Here is an 18,154-nt window from a genome sequence, read left to right as displayed (position 1 = left end):
TCCCTGCAAGAGCAGCTCAAGTAGCTGAGCCAGGAGCCTTGTTTATAAATTCTTTTTACGATGCACATTAAATATCTTCCACGACACAGACACTTTGTCTCTTCTTTCTCTTTTCCTTTGACACCTGTTCCCCAGCAAAGCCCTACAACTATTGCTTGCTGTGGCCTCATTTTGCATCATCATCATCACCACGCATTCATCCTCATATAAAACAGAAATCTATTCCATCAAGCACTTAACATAAATATTAAAATAATGGAAGGGACAAAATAGAAATCTACATACAACTTCATGACTACCATAGCACCTATTACCATGACAAAGCAAATTCTGGTTCAGGGGAAAGGGAAAGGGGATGAGGAGAAAGTTAGGAAGGAGGATTTCCACTGTCATTAAATATGTAAATCACTCTCTTAATTTTTTTTTTGTTTTGTTTTTGTGTTAAGGTTATCAACCTTATTAAAATTCATTTCACTAACCAGCTCGTTCTATGTCACTATGGATACCAAAGAACCCTTTTAAAAACTTCGGCGAGGCGGGGGTTTCTCAGAATAAAAACAAAACAAAACAAAACACGGCGACTTTCTGTTGGTGCTTCCATGGCAAGTCCTGCCACGTGCCCCTCCCCTGCACCCACCAGTCCACAGAAGGGCAATTCATTTACAAGTCCAGTTCTCAGTCTCCCAGGATGAGTTTGACAAAAGAGGCGACGTCTGTCTCTTTGGATTCGTGCAGGGTGAAGAAAGGATGTTGCTGGGGAAGAAAAGAGAGAACAAATAGAAAAGTTTATTATTCACGACACCGAGGACCAAGCCTAAAACCTTTTCAAGCAATCTTCAGGACAGCCCAAATTTTGTTGCTGGGGATCGTAATGTTGGGCTTTCTGTTTTGCAGCTGAGGCAAGTCAGGGAGCCCGAGGGGCCGTTCTGTGAACGCTGCAGGTTTGTGCTGCCCTCCCGGATTCCCTCTACACCTCGTCCTGGCTGCAAGGGCTGAGCTGCGCTGCTCTTGAAGCAAAATATTAAAACCCACTGCCTCCATCTCTGGCACATCGTGCCCTTCGGCACACGCGGTGCCCCGGAAGATGCGCTCCTCCTGAGACGGCGGTTACCCACCCTACCGCACAGCAGCTCCGACAGGAGCAAGGAAAACCTTGCAGGAAGGCTGACTGCAGTGGGTTTTCCCTCAGTTTCCTGCTTTATCTGTGTATTTACCCTCCGGTGACTTTGGAGTCTCATTTCTTCCCTGCAATTGCTCATACTCCCAGCAGGAGATGGCTACTTTACCCCTAACCACCGCAAAGAGGAAAGCCATCCCGGCTGGAAAGCCATCCGCAGTTGTATGTTTAACTACTTAATTGTGACCAACATGGGAAGACATCCTGCCAGAAAATCTTGCCTACATTTCAGCACAAATGGAAAAATATGTGTAAGGAGAATAAAACCCCAAAAAACACAAGCAAATGCCCCCTGACAGAAACAGCAAAGCCCATCTCTGCTAGCACCAGCGACTTGGTTTGCTGCTGGGGGCTGCAACATATCAGCTGAGATGGGCCAACTTCCAACTGAAATCACCAAATGCTGTTTAACACCCAGTGTCCTGGCAGTTAATTGTATTTATTTCTTTGTATGGAGGGTGTCAGAGAGAACCAAAAGGCAACTGGGGCCCTGTGGGGCTGACAAGTGATGTCCAGTCTGTGCAAAATGCTGTTGTACATCCCATACACAGGCTGAAGGAGCTCACTTTGATTCTTGACGCTCTCATTTCAAGCCAGATTGTTAAAGACAACTAGGAGTTTGCAGGATCTTTCAAACCTGCCCCTCACCCCAGTCCCTGAGCACTGGCTATTTCAATGATCATTTATGGCTGTGGCCACATGGAGGGAAAAGAGGAGCAAGGAAATGAGAATTTCCAAGGTGGGCTTGAGCGGAAAGTTACCAAGTGAATAAAAAGAGGGAGCTCTGAGAAGCCGGGAAGCGACCCAAAGACACACTAGCAAGGAAGAGGAAGCACAATTATGTGGGAAACAGAGCTGAAATGGGTTGAGGCAAGGATCCAGACATCACTTAAGGTCTCCCTGGGTCAGACAGTCATGGGAGTCGAAGTGTCCTGAGTAACTCTCAGAGACCTGGCCCCAAGGGCTTGCTGCGTTACTATCCCAGCGTGATGCTGCTGCTTTCACATCCCAGCTAAGTTGCGCCCAAAGCAGAGCTACTGCAGCCTGGAAATGCCCGCAAGCGTGACATGGGTGGCAGTGGTGGCCAACAGCACCGGCTCTCAGTGAGCCCAAAGCCCTTTGCAACGCCTGAGTTTGGTTATGGCACAAAACACCCCATGCCCGGTGGGATGTGCTCCATGCAATGTGCAGACCACCGGAGAGGAGTCCTGCAGTAGTTTCACGCTCCGCTTCACCTGGGGAAGTGGGTTTGCAAATGAAATTAAGCATTTGTATCAGTTTTCCTGATGCTCAAGATAGCACAGAGTCATATTTTCCATGAGAAACCTCAATTCCACAGGAAAGCAAGGGAGCAGTCTTGGTCTAAATGACAAGTCCAATCCAGTACCGCAACTTAATGCCATAAGAGAGAGAGGAGGGAGGAAAGAACCCCAAAAAACAACAAAACAGCAACCCTCAACCACAAGACCTCGCAACATCCATGTCAGCCATAAAATACCACAGCACTGAGATACTCTGGAGAGGTGATCCAAGAACCTAATTCAATAGAAATGCGCTTGCTTGCCAATGGGTATTAATGCTGCAACAGACAGAGCTGCTCTGGTGAACCTTCTTGATAAAAGGCCACTTGGCAAACTTCAGAAATTTGCTTAAAATATGTATGTATTTATTCAATAATTAAAAACTAAAAAGGCAAAAAAAATGAGGCATAAAGCTTGGGCCTCCCTTTGTGTGAAACCAGTATTTGGGCAAACTGAGTGTAAATCTGATCCATATATAGTCTAACTACATTACGGGGCCCAGCAAGAAATGCTATGGGAATTATTCATTGCTTCCAACTCACATCCAATAGGTAAGATGGATTTCCAGCATGTCTTGCAGGTAGAGAGCACCTTAAACCCTGGCAGCTCCACACTGCAGAGGTCCCAACACCTCCGAGCAGATGGCGTGAGGCAGTGACAAGGCTGATCCTCTGCTTGGCATAATGCACGTCCTAAGAGTTATGGGGTAGGAGACATCAGTGCCCAAGGAAATTCTGCAGCAGTTTCCACCTAAGGGTGGAAGGATCCAGAAGATCTTGCCAGTGGCACCAGACAGGAGTGGGCATACAGGGACAGGCAAGCGTTTGGGTCAAGATCCTCAGAAATATCAAAGTTAGGACCTTCCTGCCTTCAGCAAGCTGTGAATCAGGTGAGAGTAAAAAACCAACTAGATGCTTACAGGAGTAAAACATGGACTCCTAAGCTCTAGAGCTTTTTGCTGGCTATTAGGAGCAGCAGGATCAATACCAGCAAGTCAGGAGAGAGAGAGGCCACGAAGCTGTGGAGCTCTAGCAGAATAATCTCAGCACAGCCCCTGTTCTCAGCAGCTCCAGCCCAGAGCTCTGGCTGAGCGAACACCAGTGTCTGTGTGCTGGGAGCTCGGCGGTGAAGTGCAGCTGACCTCGAAGCCCTGCGCTGCCTCACGTTTCCCCCGTCGTGAGCCTTTATCAGCATTTTTTCCCTTAGTTATTCCTCTGTCCTAGACGTGCTCACAGCAAAGTGTCTAAGCAGCAGATGAAATTCAATAACCGGAATTATTAGTCACAGACTCGTCTCTGTCCCTAACATCCAGGAATTACTCTGTCCAAAAAGTCTCCTCTGCGTGGCATGGTGACAGTAAAGACTCGCAGGCCACCCAGCTCCTGCAGCCCATGGGGAGCATCTGTGGTGCACCATGTCACTCAGGTGCCTGAAAGCACCATGCAAACCCAAGAGGAAGATGTTATTATCCTCACCATCTGACTCTCCAGTGCCTATGTCTTGCTCCTCAGCACATTTGTTAACTGCTTTTACATCTTTTTCTCTGTTGAGCTGACTGGAATAACACCTGAATGACATCTCATAGAGCATCTCTGATTTGCAGTCACCCTCCCAAGACCCTCAAGCACCATGAATTTCACATCTGTTACAAAAATAGAGATGTTAAGTATCTCAAATCACCAGTCACTATTGGAAACCATGTCTTCAGCATCCCACTGTAACCCATCTCAGCTCTGAACCGATACGCTGCTTAACAAAGGCACACTCACCATAAGCTCTGGGTATGTTGGCCGTTCTTTGGAATTCTTCTTCAAGCTTTAATGAAAAAAGAAGAGAATTTTTAAAAGTTACATTCTGTATGCAAAATGATACCATGACAAAAGCAAGGTTTCAAGTCCCTGTAGAGTAAGTTCAACTACTCATTCGTACGTTAAGTAAACAGCTTAGGCCTTCAGGACACCTACAGCCCATACCACCTGCACATGGGCTCTGGATAGTGCACGGTGCTGGGTACACACAGTGCAGTGAGCACAAGGTCAAACGAGAGATCCAGACACACCATAGATACCAGTCAAGACACTGCCTGTTGCTGGGAGCCGGGTACAATTGGTTTTTGTGGGTATTATCCAGTAGACCAGCGAGTAAGGCAATGGATACAGCCTCTAACCTCTAATTGGGAGCGGTCACGGAGTGGCTCCCAAGCACGTGTACAACTGTTTGTTTATCACCGCACTGTTATCAGTGGGAACGGTTACATGGGACATCCTTTTTTTCTCCTCTCTCCTACAACAGATGGCTCTGGAGGGTTGTAGCTGGAAGTTATTTTGGTTTCCCTCCAGCAGAAAATAGCTTTTAAAAGACAGGACGTAATCTCTACTCACTTCCTGACCGTGTATTTAGGGGAAAGACACTTGGAGCAACTTGAAAAGATCTTCACACACGTACACGTCGGTGGCGGGGAAAAGGTGTCACACTGAGCAAAACAAAAGTGAGAACCTCGGCGATGATAAGTCACTCCTCTGCTGGGATTTGCCGGAGCCCAGAGGAAGCGGAGGACACACACTGAATAGATATTTCCTGCTTGCTGTGTGTAGCGGGCTCATGTTTAGTGTCGTGTTGTGAATGAACAGAGGAACCTAGTAACGATACGTGCCAATACTGCTGAACCGAAGGTACGGGATGTGTCACATCCTCTGAGCTCAAAAGCAGCCCAAGTTGAGATGCTAAGGTGGATATGAAGGTTAGGTGTGTCCAGAAGCAGGATTTGAGTATAATCTTGAGTATAAATCTATAATTTAGAACCCCTACAAAAAAAAAACCTTGTTCCCAGGTTACTAACAGCAGGAAATTTGGTGATAAGTTACTGAAATCCATGTAAATCTTCAGGAATGAAAAGTCATGTCTGATCCTGACTCAGACAACCCAGGAACTTCCCTGCAGCCCCTACAGGTAATCGAACTTTCGCTGTCCCAATGGTGTGATTCACTTTGTGACCTCTTGAATTTGACACAGCCCTAGGCCAGGCCAGTCTCAATACACTGAGCTGATGTGACCTGGTTCAGTGTCGGAAGAAATCTCACACTTGAACAACACAAAACTGGTGCAACCCGCAGCCAAAGCTCGTTCTTCTGAATCCATGCCGCTCCACTGGCATTGAGGGGATCTTCAGCACTCCTAGGGAATAGGATTTGCAAAGAGAGGACCACCACATGCTCCCTAAAGCATGAGCTTTTGAGGCATAAGTGCTGCTCAGCAGGGTCATTCTCACTGCAACCACCATGAACAGCTGTGGACCTCCTACTCCTAAATCAGCCACAGCTAGAGCTGCAAGACACCCTGCTTGCAAAAGCAAACTATTCAGTGGGGAATAACAGCCTGCCTGGCACAAACAGGCAACTTTGCAATAACAAGCAGCGAGCCAGCAGCATGGGAGAAAGGTAGCTGGTCCAAAATCTCTGTGTGGGCCTTGCAAAAACAGTGGGCGTCTTGTGAGAGGGTTTTTCCAAGCCAGCTCTCACCTCTGACAGACACAGAGCGGTGTGGGCACTGGCAGGTATTCCCCAATGCAGGTTGGTAGAGAGGTGCGGCCGAATCACGGGGACCTCAAAAACATGTTTGAACAAGACTATGAAGAATCTGAGTGTCAGTACTTAAAGTCCTCGGGCAGGAGTGGCTGATAATCCCCTTCCTGGGTCACAGCAGAGCCGGCCGGGCTCCAGGCCCTGACGCTGGCAGCTTGGGAACAATCTCACATTTCTGTATTTGTCGATCTGCCGTCCTTTCTTGGCTACCATGCTAACCCACCATCCACCTGCCAACTTGGCAAGCTGTGGATGGCACTGCAGTGCCTGGAAAATAAAAAAAATTTAAAAAACCACACAAAAAACGCCTCCCAGGCGGTTTCCAGGGAAGCTGGAGGGAGCAGCCGTCAGGAGCCGCGGGGCCGCTGCCAGGGCTCTTTGAACCATACGACGAGGGCAGCTGTGAGTCTCCCCGGGTGCTGGGAGAGCCTGTGTGTTCACGCAGCAATCTCAGCCTCCAGACAGCCTGCATCTGCTCCAAGCCTTTTCCTACGCCGCAGCCAAATTCTCCCGCTGCTTCCAGCTCCGAGTCCCAGGGAAAGCAGCGCAGCAGCCAGAGGGCCCCGGTAGCGGGACGGCTGCTGGCGGGGGCCCCCGTGGGGCAAACTCTGTGCTGTCCCTGCCCTCAGAGCCGTGTCCCCTCAGGTGCGGGAGGCATGGAGGGGCAGCCATTCTGTGTCCTCACCGGCCACGGAGACATGAGGGACCCAGCAGTCCCACCTGCCTGCACCTGCCCACAGACACCCTGTGCTGTTGATGTGGGGGAAATTGGATTGAGAAAGTCCCCTAAATCCTTTCCTCAAAGCAAACAGGTCTGTTCCTCGCCACCTCAGGCATCAAAGGGCCCCACAGCCACCACCACTGGTGCTCTGGCAAAGGGTGAGTTGCCTGCACAGCGCCAGGTCACAGACTGGTCCTCAGGGTTTGGTGAGGTTGTGAATGCACGGCCCTTCCCCTGGAGAAAAGTTTTGCTCAAAAATTTGTTCAAAAATGTGGGTTGTACCCCAGAGAGATGCCCGTGGCAACAGGCACACAGGAGGCTGCCGGTACCTGCCCTCCTCAGCCTCCCACAACATGGCGGGGGCCAAGAGAGTTATTTTACCATTGCGAGGTAAAGTCGACAAACTCCGCTGAGAACTTCTCCGCCGGGAGCTGCGGCGACGGCTCCTCCACCACCTGCTTGAGCTGCTGGAAGGGCGTCCCCCAGGAGTCGTAGGGAAAGCGCAGGATGGCCAGCTCGATCTGGGGAGACAGAGCCCACGCCTCAGCCATGGCGGGTGGACGCCCCACAGCTCGTCCTCCCGCCCCATGGATTTCGGATTCCTGTGTGCCCACCCAGGTACGTGTTTTTTGGCATTTTACATGGCATTTCCCCACCCTGCCTGGCCACAATGTCTTGCAGCAAAAAGGAAAGGCCTGAGGAGACCCAGCAGCCTCCATTACCCTCGTGTTAGACACCGCTTGGGAAAGGTTAGAAAGTTAAAAAGCAAGCCCATGTTGCAATGGGTAACTGTGCTATAAAATGACTCTGCGAGCAGATGGATTCCCTGGAAATGCTGCGTGGGCGATGCCGCCCACCCCTCCTTCTCTTCAGGGGGACTTTGCTAAATTGCTGAGCACTGGGAGGTACTTTTTTTGTGCTTTTAAATCCAACCTGCTCCGAGGCAACAGGCACACGGTGCCGGCCGCCCTCGCCTTAGCCCATGCTGCCATCTCCCGGCAGCCCGCGGCCACCACAGCAGGGACGTCCCCACCAGGGTGTCACCCCACCAAAGGCAGCAAAGAGCTGACAAAGCAGCTCCATCCTCCTTCCCTTTAACCCTACGGCATGTTCCCTTGTCCCCTCAGAGCTGAATTCCCATTCCCACCCTGCCACCTTCCCAGGGAACCAGTGCCACCACTATCAAAGGGGCGATGGGGAAGAGAACAAATACACGAGTAACACTCAAACTTCCCGGCATCGCCACAAGCCCCCAAGTCACCCTACCATCGTGATCCCCAGGCTCCAGATATCGGATTTGACGCTGTAGCCCTTCTGGTTCAGCTCCGGGTTAATTCTTTCAGGCTGTGAACAGAGACAAAGGTGGGTGAGGAACAGCAACGGCCCCAAGGCAATGCCTGCACCCAGGGCTCACTGACCTCAGGTGGGTCTTTAAGGGTGACAGGTCACGATCACTCAGTCCACGCCACCAGCTTGCCCTCTTGGTTGTCATGGGGCCAGATCTGGCCCCACATCCTTGCCAGTAAAGGCAGGCACTGAAATGGGTCACCAGAAGCAGATGGTACCTGCACGAGGGACTGGGATGGTGGAGCTGACCCAGCACATCTGGTATGTAACAGGTGACAAGTCACAATTCTCCAGGACTGTTTTCACCCTCTGCAACTGCTCCAGGGCTGCACAGCAGCTCCCAGGAGGAGTCTGCGGGACCCACTTCCCCGAGGACTGTTTTTCCTCCCAGATGGAAAGAACTATTGTCCCCACAAGGCAAACAGCAAAAATGCAACACAGAGTAATGGCAGAGCCTTCCCCAAGGGCACAGGGAGGCAATAAGGCAGCAAGAAGCTGTGCCCAGGAGATCTGATCTGACCCATGAGATCCATCTCCCCTCTCTGCCTGCTTTACAAGTAACTTCAGGGACACGTCTTCCAAAATGCGTCCCCAGGACACATGCCGGAGGCTGATCCTTCCCCCTTTAGGGTGACCTGATGCCCAGGCTCATGTTCCTCTGGCTGTCCCACAGCAGCTTCTTGGCAGCTCAACTTACAGCCATGTAGGGTTTGCATCCTGCATCCATGGTTTTAGCAACCGAGTCAACGAGGTAACCGCTAATTCCAAAATCGCACATTTTCACCTGCCCCTGCGTATTGATCAACACGTTAGAGGGCTTTACATCTGCAAGAAGGAACACATACCACAGTCAGTCATGCATGGGTGGCTGCACCAAGCCAAAAAAAAGACAAAGAGCTTCCTATCAGCAGAGGGCACCAAAGGTGCCCGTGCAGACTCCAGCGCTTTCCACACGCCAGAAATCCGTCTGGCCGCAAATACAGCAAGTTCAGGTGACTGCTCATGGGCCTGTCATGTGTCGTGCAAGTGTCCCGTCACTTGCAGACTCCCCTCTCTGATTTGGGGGGGTGGGAGGTCACCCTGCATGAAGCCATCGTATCCCAGCGTGCAGGAGATGGCCACAGCCATCAGAGTGCTTGCAGGGGCTGGAGGCATCTCCAGAGGGTGTCTGCAAACGGCTGCAGCTCTGGCAAGTCCCCAGCTGGACCTGGTGTCATGCCAGCAAAAGGAAAAACCCACGGGAAAAGGATGAGGGGTGGGCAGAAAAGGGTGAAGAGGAGCAGGGGCTGCAGGGGAGGGAGCGAGCAATAAACTATGACAAGGATGAGGATTTCAGAAATGGCCTCTCGTTTTAAGGATACCAAGCTGAAGGCAACGTGAACGGCAGCAGGCGTGTGGGTGCTCCACACCTTATGGAAATCAGGCCAGTGTCTCATCTATTTATTACTGCCAGATTTATCTGCTTCCCATCACGGCCTCATAATCCTTGGTGCATTCACACTTGCATCACACTCGCGAATGCAGTTATAATCAACATCAGAAAGGGAAATTAAGGCACAGAAAGAAGCCAGTAAGTGATATCCATGAGAGGTGCTTTCCTGCACGCCAGGGAATCATCCCTGTCAGGTTAATCCCAGATCAAATCTCAACACAGCGCAGGTAGCACAGGTTACCCTCTTTTCTACTGTCCTGGTACTGATCCTCAAAAGGGAGCAATCCTTTCCCTGCTGCCACCCACAAATAAAGTCTGTTCTGCAAGAAGCTCCTCTGTCTACACATGATAAACTATTAAATAGAAGAGCTGAAACACCATCCGAAGGAGGCCAGAAGCTGCTTGTGAGTCCTGCTTATTAGAATTGGGTGGTTTACAGTTCACTAACATCTGCTCTCTAATCAGCACTTTGCAATCAAAAGCTTCAGGTACCTGAGATCCTCACCCATCTGTTACTATGCTGAAATAAGACAATTTTCAGTGGAAATCAAACAAGTAAACAGAAATCCAGAAGCCGAGCAGCATTTTCCACCTACTGTAAATGATACAGAAGGCAGAAACTCAACCCCCAGCCACATGCAGAACGTACAAAATGTGACTGCCTGCTCGAGCTGAACTCTGTTCAATTCAGATGCTCCTTTCCCCGGCAGTCACACACCAGAGACGCCTTTTTCCTTCTCACAACAAACTGAAAATGACCCTTTAAAAATAAAGGTGTCATGCAGCAACACTGCAAATTAGTTTAAGTGTGTTCATGGCATCTTTGAGATGCTCTAGATGGGAGAATGTCAGAAAAGTTTAAGGAGGGTATTTATGAATTCTCTTGAGGATATTTTAGGTATTAATTTTGCAGAGGTGTTGAAGCAGACCGTGGATTTCAACCATGCATTAGGGAAATGCAACCCAGGGGGAAACAGCCCCTTCTCTGCAAGCACGGTGAGGCTGGAGCTCAACCCTCCTCCACCTCGGGGAGACACAGGGACCAGCATCCAGTTTTTAAAGAACAAACCAGCAGACATTTCCTCTGACTACGTTTTGCTACTCGGGAGATGCTGGGGAATATTTTTGCTGTCCAAGGCCCATTTTATATCAGGTATTTCGGGAGCCCTGTGCCTGGTTGAGAGTACACAGCGCAGGACAGACAGACACCAGCACAGTCACGGCTGTGTGCCCAGCACTTACCTCTGTGGATCACGGAGAGCTTACTGTGTAGATGTTCTAGTGCTTTTACAATCTGAAACAAGAAATCTGAAGTGAATCACAGCTGGAAGCACCATGATGAGGAGCAAATCCTATCTGGCTTCACCCAGCCCATCCTCACTAGACCTCCTGGGAGGGAAAGAACTACATCTCAGATGGGTCCTGCACCCTCACAGCAACTCGAGGTGATGGTGGGTACCCAGGGATCTCCCAAGGGATCCTAGATCCTGATAAGAAGGCAAAGGAGCTGGAGGGTCCTCCCCACATCTAACGCTGTGCAACCTCTCAACTACATTTTGGGTTATTTATGGCTTATAAATGACATCACCTCAGACCAAATACTGTAATGTCCATGTGGGCTGGCCTGTGGACCTTGCTCTTCCTGGTGCAAATACAGCAGGGAGCCTGGGTCATGTAGGACTTGGTTTAGAAAAGAAATACCCTTTCCCTTCCGTTCTCGCCCTGCTAATACTCACAGACACGGCTATTTTCCCTAAGATGTCCTCAGGAATCATCAGGCCTTTGTCAATGACATGTTTGTAGAATTTGTCCAGTGAGGTATCCATCAGCTCCATGCAAATCCACACATCTCCCTGAAGATAAAGAAAGCAAACATCTGCCCACTGGAACAAACCATCCTCTCCTTTCACACGCAAAAGTCGTCTTTGGCACTTGCCTTTTGCTGGCCTGTCTGCCTCTTCCCTGTCTTTTAAAAGTCATGCAACAAAACTGTACTGGGCTTTCTCTTTCTTTCCATCCCAGCTGGAACGAAATGCTGCCCACTAACATTTAGGGTGTATTTTCTGCTGTCCTTTCCCAAAGCAGAGTCACAGTGATTTAGGAGTCCTGAAGGTTATCAGGACTGAGGTTCCCCACATGCTCAGCCAGGAAAGGTTCAGCTCTGCAATAAAACTCTTCAATAAATCTCGCTCTTCAGAGCTTTCCACATTTTTCCTCCATGTGGCTTTCTCAGTGCAAGTCAGGACAATGTTAACACTACTGGATCAGGCTGAGAGTCACCATCCCCATCACTCAAAGCCACCACCAAGCCCCAGTGTGTCAGCACAGGGACCTCGCATAACCCTGGCGCTGGGGCTCGGCTGCCCTGGGCTCCTCCTCACATGGGACCACGTCTCTCCTTTCTCACCCAAAAGTAGCTGTAAGTTACTCACGTTGGGATTGAGCCAATCCATATTCTACCAAGTCTCCCTGTCTAGATGGAGATGAAACCTCTGGCACTTTGAGGGAGTCTAGACATGGGAATTCAGAGCGTGGGAGAGGATCCATCCACCAATCTCGAGGATGTCCATACCTCTCGGAAAAGCGCCCCGTAGAAGGTGACAGTGAAGGGGCAATCTACCGTCCTCATGGAGATATCCAGATCCATCAATAACCTCTTCTGCTCCTGGCTGTTCACGGTGGCTCGGATCCGCTGCAAGACAAAGCATTTTAATGCTGGCCGTCAGCACCTCTTTGCTTTTGTCTGGAAAGAGGATTTCCTAAGGAAAGCAGTCGATCCCAGTGATAGCATGCATCAGAACAAGCGAGATTAGAGATGCACGAAGGAGCGTGCAGAGGGTGCCCACGCACGACGACACAGACCGAAAGCGCCTTGGGAGGTCACTCACCTTCACTGCCATGATCTGCCCGCTCGGCATGTGCCGCATCTTCTCCACCACCCCGTATGCACCTCGTCCCAGCTCGGAGATGGGCTCCAGGTCATCGGCTTTCACCTCAAAATTCTGCAGGGGAAAAAAAACCATCAGCGCGAAGGTGGCTGCTGCGTGCATGTGCTACGCAAGGAGCAAAACGCCCTTAAAATCCAGCTGTTTGGCACATAGATTCACCTCTGAGCATCCTCTTCTCTACCCGTGGTCATGAGGCTACAAAGAAAATCATGGTATCGGGGGCTGTTGGGAGGATTAATTACTGTGCAGTAATTAGCAGTTCTGAAGAAGACATGCCTCGTAACGAGCACCCTAAGCAGGGCGGGTGTGGGAAGGACAGTTCCATTGGTGGGATGGTCCCCTGGCCACCCAGTGTCCCCCCAGTCACCTCCAACCGCCACCACTTCCAGCCTCTCCATCCTCTAAGGGCTGCGACAGAAAATGCCATGGCAGCTTTTCCCTTCAGGAATCACCTTCAGCCTTTTATTATATTGTTTTCTTCCATCCTCCTCCTCCCACAAACAATCATGGAAATATCTCCATTTTATTAAGGCCTGCAAAAAGCTTATTTCTCCAGACTTGTAGATGGACCAAATACCAGCTGTGTGTGCCCCATTTTTAAACCACGGAGGATTTATTTTGTCTAGCACTCAAGATCTCTTTCTCCTGGCCTTGCACAAAGGATGACTTTGTTTGGAGCCGTGCATTCCAACCTGCCCTTCTCCTTTCTGCCGCGATATTGTGCAGCAGCTCCATTTTTTGCTTATTATTATTTTTGGAGGTTTCAAATCTGCCTTTGCTACTAAAACCACTCATTCGGTTTGCTGAACGCACAACCACATCAGTCAATCACCCTACAGAAAGAAGCGGGTCATAATGAACTGATTCACGGCGCATAATCCCACATCGCTTTTTGCCGGCACAGCAGAAGGAAAAAACCAACAAAAACCTGCAGCCTGAAATGTTCTGGCTGGAGATAACACGGCGTGCAGGGCCCGTACACTGCGGTTCTGTGAGCTCCTGCTCATTCACTCGCAGCTACATCACCTGCAAAAGGAGCCCCGACTGCCGTTTTTGTGCTATGGCAGAGATTTCAGCATCTCCGCCTGCCTGACACTGCTCCTGCCGGTCAGCAGGACTCTCTTGGAAAAAGGGCCGAGTCTCTCAAGGCCAATCTTCAATTTCTATAAATAAATTTCTATGCATTTCTATAAAATTCTATAAATTTAGCAGCAAGGTTTAAAGAAAGATAAAGGAGAGCAGCTTTCCCCAGGGATCGGGGGCAAGTGTGGAAATGTTGGTGGAAGAAGCAGCACATCCTGAAGGAACCTGGCTGGCCAAAGAGGCAACAGATCAACGGGAAACGCAAACCGTGGCATGGCAGTCCCTCCAAGATAACCACATATCTGCAGCCGTTAAAAAGACCGAGCTCTGGGTTTTACAAGTGTATTTCTCTTTGCACCACCCAACACGGGCTCTCTGCCTCCTTGCACGGAGCCTTTTTGGAGCACTTGAGCTTTTCCTGGGGCTGCAGGGAGGAATTCTGCTCCTGGCATGGGCGCATCTGCTCTGCCTCCCTGCTGCATCATTTCGCTCCAGAGGCATCTCACACTCTTTCCACCTTCCAGCCCCAGCTCCACGCCAGGGAAAACACAAAATCCAAAATGAAAGAAAAGCATCCAAAGATAGACATTATAAAACGCTGTTGGATTAGCATTTCACTTCATAAATTAACTCGCTGACACCGAGGACTATCTTTTGCACCTAATAAATTTACTGCCTAGCTTGAAAGCGCTTTTATGAATGCTGCTGTGCCATTTTCTCCTATCAAAATAGCTGTCCTCGGTTTTGTTTTCTCCCTGCTATATTTTTGTAACACCAGGTGGACCAGTTTCCACGCTGTCAGAAGAATTTGCTTCCAGGACAGGAAGATCTACCCCGAGCCGGATTCCCGATGAGATGGCCTGTATTAGCAAAGGGAAATACTTTGGAATAAGGCTTTAAATCAGCCAAGGAGAGTAAAATCTGTTGTCAGCAATCCCCTTGTTTTATAATTGTTATTTCCAGGGGATGAGCTGCAATTAGTGAGTCAAGGAAGCAGTTTCCAAGGTGTGACTGTCAGGGCTCACACAAGCCCCCAGGTTGGCTCTTTCTGGCTTTTACCCACTCCCCATTTCACACAAAATAGGCCACAATTTTTAAATAGCTGGTGTTTATTAATCTGCCCTTTCTTTTGGCTGAAATTTAGCAATTCCATGAGCAACCCGCCTGGACAAGCAGCCAGGCCAGGATGGTCCCCTGTCCCCAGAGGTCTTCTCATCCCCGTAACTCCTGGTCTTACCTCCTCGCCAATAGAGATGCAGGCTTTGGAGTCTAGATCTCTGGGTGGCCTGCAGGAGAGAAAAAACAGATGTGAAATATTCCTTACAAAGATCAATTTTCCCTCAGTGAGTAAATACAACCCTCCCAGCCCCTCAGGCTCTTTCAGCCCTGAGCTGCCTAACCAGCCTCCTGGCTCCACGGGACCAAAAGATACCACCAAAATCCACAAAGTCACCCCCAAAAGGGGTCAGGAAGCTGCTGGAATTGGCATTTCTCACATCCAGCTTCCCCGTGCAGGTACCCAGAGATTCATTGCGCAAGGCAAGTCAGGTGGCAAGCACCAAATCTTTGCCAGCCTGTATGAAAAATGGATTAAACGGGCATAAAGGTCTAAAACCGCTGTAAATGATTGCCTAAGTCATACCGCACGGGTTAACAGCCTAATAAAAGTCAACCCTCGAGGAAGCAAAGAAAGCCAAGCAGGCTGGAGTTGCACAAATCGCCTTAGAAAGCACAGGGTTTTCTTTTGCAAGGCTGAGCATGTAGGGAAGGGGATGCATTTTTACGCCTTGTCAAGTGCACGTTACTCAAACTGGGTGGCCAAAGGGCCACATCAGTTCAAATCGGGTGCCCGTTCTGGGTTTTTCCTTTTCCTGGGCACATCATTAAGCAGCACAAGTTGTACCACAGGCAGAGGGTGATGGGCTGAGACCCCCTGGGTGTACCTGGGGCGACAAGAGAAATCCAAGGGCTATTTTGTTATTATCCTCCGTGATCCTCCCAGAATTAAGCCAGGTATTTTGCCCCTGCTCCTCGTCAAGGGTCCCCGTTATTCTGGGCAAGCGGGGCCGTGACATGCAGGTGCCACCTGGGGTTTCTGGTTTGCTTTTGTATTCTCCCGCAGTGTTTGCAGACTTACGTGGAGCTTGTCTGTGGCTGCTCAAATGCTTCTTTAGGAATTTTCAGTCCAGGGTTTCTCTTCTTGCCTGTGAAACCAGAAAGAGACAGAATTACAGAAAGGCATTTTTTTGCTGTTGTTTTGTTTCGTTTTAATTTGCAAAACACGGCTTGTCTGTATTTGTTGACCTTATTTAACATAAATGCCCGACCAGGCTGGTGGTGTAGACTCAGGGCACAGAGTTCAAAACATAAAGTGCCTTTGTTCAGTAAAGCTCCGCTTAAACCTGCAAGGTCTGGCTGCCAACTTGGTACAGAAAACAGGCAAGAGCTCTGGCAAGGGCAGGCAACATGAAAATGCAAAGTGAAAGGTATTTCTCCTTCACCAGCCTTCCCCACGTAGGATCCTTTAAAATGTTCCTTCGATTTTAAACCATTCCAGATACAAACTGAACACTGGGAGGATTCAAAAATTCTTAAAAATTGAATCTGAAAGTCCAGAACCAGATTCTGATTCTGCTTAGATAGATGTTTCACCTCTTGGTCATTAAAGTTGTGCAAACCCAGCAAAAAATAAAGCAGAATTAAGTTTGCAGGCTTCGGAGCCATTGGTTCGTGTTCACACAGACCGGCCAAGCTTTGCTGAGCTGGCCGGAGCTCAAGCGCCGGCGCAGTTCAAATGCAGGCGCTCCGGTAAAGGGGTCCAAGCCGGCAGACACGAGAGCCAAGCAGACCAGAGAAATACAAGAACCTTTTTATGACTAAACATATACAGCCACATTTCAGCACGGGGCTTTGAATTCCCGGATAAAATAACCTGAAAACATAAGTCATGTCACCAAAACCCCAAGGTAAACATCTGGCTGTTTGGCTGGGTAATAAAATCCCTGGTCCCCCCCAAAAAAGGCACAAGCATCTAATTTAGGCGTTAAACATTTTTAACCTAACAATTTATATCAATTACTGCCTTTCTTTTAAGCATGAGTTTTATACTCCATTCCCAACACTCTCTTTCAAGCTCTACCTATACATGTTTGAGTTTGTTTTTCCTCTTGACACAAACTCATGTCAATAGATGCCTGTGCACCCCAGTGCCGGAGGGGTGCTGGATCAAAGTGCAGGCACCCAGAACTGAAAATTACCTTTTTGAAGCAATTAGTCAATTCAGATTGCCATTCTTTTCTTTTATTTTTAGGAGTTTTTTTCCTTGTCTGCTCCAACAGACAGGATTGCGCTTGCTTCTTTTGGCAAAGCGTCATTCCAGGATGGGACAGGCTGGAACAACGCAGCATTTATTGGAAACCACTTTGCAGTCTTGCTGTTGTTATTAGAAATCTCCAGAGCTGCAAATTTACAAAAGTGGGGGGAAAAAATAAATAAACCAGCCAAGTCTCTGCTCCAAGGAGCTTCCAGGCTAACGCTGAAAAGCAGCAAGGTCACTCGGAGGCATGAAGAATTGTTTTCCGTTTTCCCAAGAGGTAAAAGCTGGTTTGTAAGTAAGTAAAAATCATTGTACAAACAAGTGGAGGAATTTCCACAGTTAGCAGAGCTGTTCTTTGACCCTTTTCCTTCTCGTTTTCTTAGCTGCCCTACAAAGGGCTCCAGAAGGCAGAACTGGGGAGCAAGCCCTGTTTGCTCGATACTGTTTCTTGCCCAAGCTGTGCCAAGCGCACATCGGATCCAAGCGGATGCTAAACGGGTAACGGTATTCCTCGTGTTGTCATGTTTTAGCTAAAAAAGGAATCTCAAAAATACAGGTCTAGCAGTGCAGCCAAACAAAAGCCCTGTTTGTCTGGTCATTTCTAAGTCTGCCATCCCAGTGACCTCTCTGCCTCTAAAACCTTCCTGTGGCCTCTCCCAGTTCAAGCAAACGAGACAACCGCAGGCACAAGGACAGCAGGATCTTCATCCTTATTTTGCACGTGGAAATCAAGACACAGAAATCTGCCGACTTGCCCAGGGAGGCAGGAACAGCCTCTTCAGCTCTAGAGCTGAACTCTTCCCATTAACACTCACCAGGCATCTCTTGGAATACTCACACATGTCGACCATCCGTCCACGCTGCTGCAATGACATTCACCCAACCAAAATAAAGAGAAGCAAGCACCAATTTGCTTCGCTCTTTCCTTTTTTCCTACATGGATTTGTTTGCACAATCCCATGGGCTGTACCTGCACCTCAGGAACCTGCTCTCAAACAGCTCTGGGAGGGTGAAAACGGACCTACTGTAAATTAACCTAATTTGAACGTGAACCAGAACAGGTTGTGCAGCATTTAATCTTATCATGGTTCACAAGTGGTGTCAGCAGAAGAACTAGGTAGCAAAACGCCAAACCCAAATAAATATTAAAAGCCTTCCGCCTTCTGGCGAAATAAAAGCTGCACTTTGGGGAGTTTATTTTCCTCGTCTCTTCTTCACAGACTACAATATTTTGAAACTTTGCCATTT

The 18,154-nt window shown here is 49.0% G+C and overlaps 1 protein-coding gene across 1 annotated transcript in view; it reads right to left on the bottom strand.

The window, feature by feature from the left end:
- Window positions 1–675: 675 nt before the first annotated feature.
- MAP2K6 (mitogen-activated protein kinase kinase 6) overlaps window positions 676–18,154 on the bottom strand; it is a gene marked incomplete at its 3' end in the record, with an annotated part of 36,164 nt that continues 18,685 nt past the window's right edge. The window contains exons 2-12 of the mRNA XM_080356448.1: window positions 15,728–15,794; window positions 14,828–14,876; window positions 12,448–12,561; window positions 12,132–12,251; window positions 11,296–11,412; window positions 10,802–10,853; window positions 8,825–8,952; window positions 8,047–8,124; window positions 7,162–7,301; window positions 4,248–4,293; window positions 676–753 (exon numbers count right to left, since the gene is read on the bottom strand). Of these exons, the coding sequence (XP_080212574.1) occupies window positions 676–753; window positions 4,248–4,293; window positions 7,162–7,301; window positions 8,047–8,124; window positions 8,825–8,952; window positions 10,802–10,853; window positions 11,296–11,412; window positions 12,132–12,251; window positions 12,448–12,561; window positions 14,828–14,876; window positions 15,728–15,794 (989 nt within the window). The remainder of the gene's footprint in view (window positions 754–4,247; window positions 4,294–7,161; window positions 7,302–8,046; window positions 8,125–8,824; window positions 8,953–10,801; window positions 10,854–11,295; window positions 11,413–12,131; window positions 12,252–12,447; window positions 12,562–14,827; window positions 14,877–15,727; window positions 15,795–18,154) is intronic.

The sequence above is a fragment of the Nesoenas mayeri genome, assembly GCF_963082525.1.
Source record: "Nesoenas mayeri genome assembly, chromosome: 19".
Taxonomy (NCBI): domain Eukaryota; kingdom Metazoa; phylum Chordata; class Aves; order Columbiformes; family Columbidae; genus Nesoenas; species Nesoenas mayeri.
Note: the sequence above shows the minus strand (reverse complement) of the source record. Positions and strands in the feature narration are given on the sequence as shown.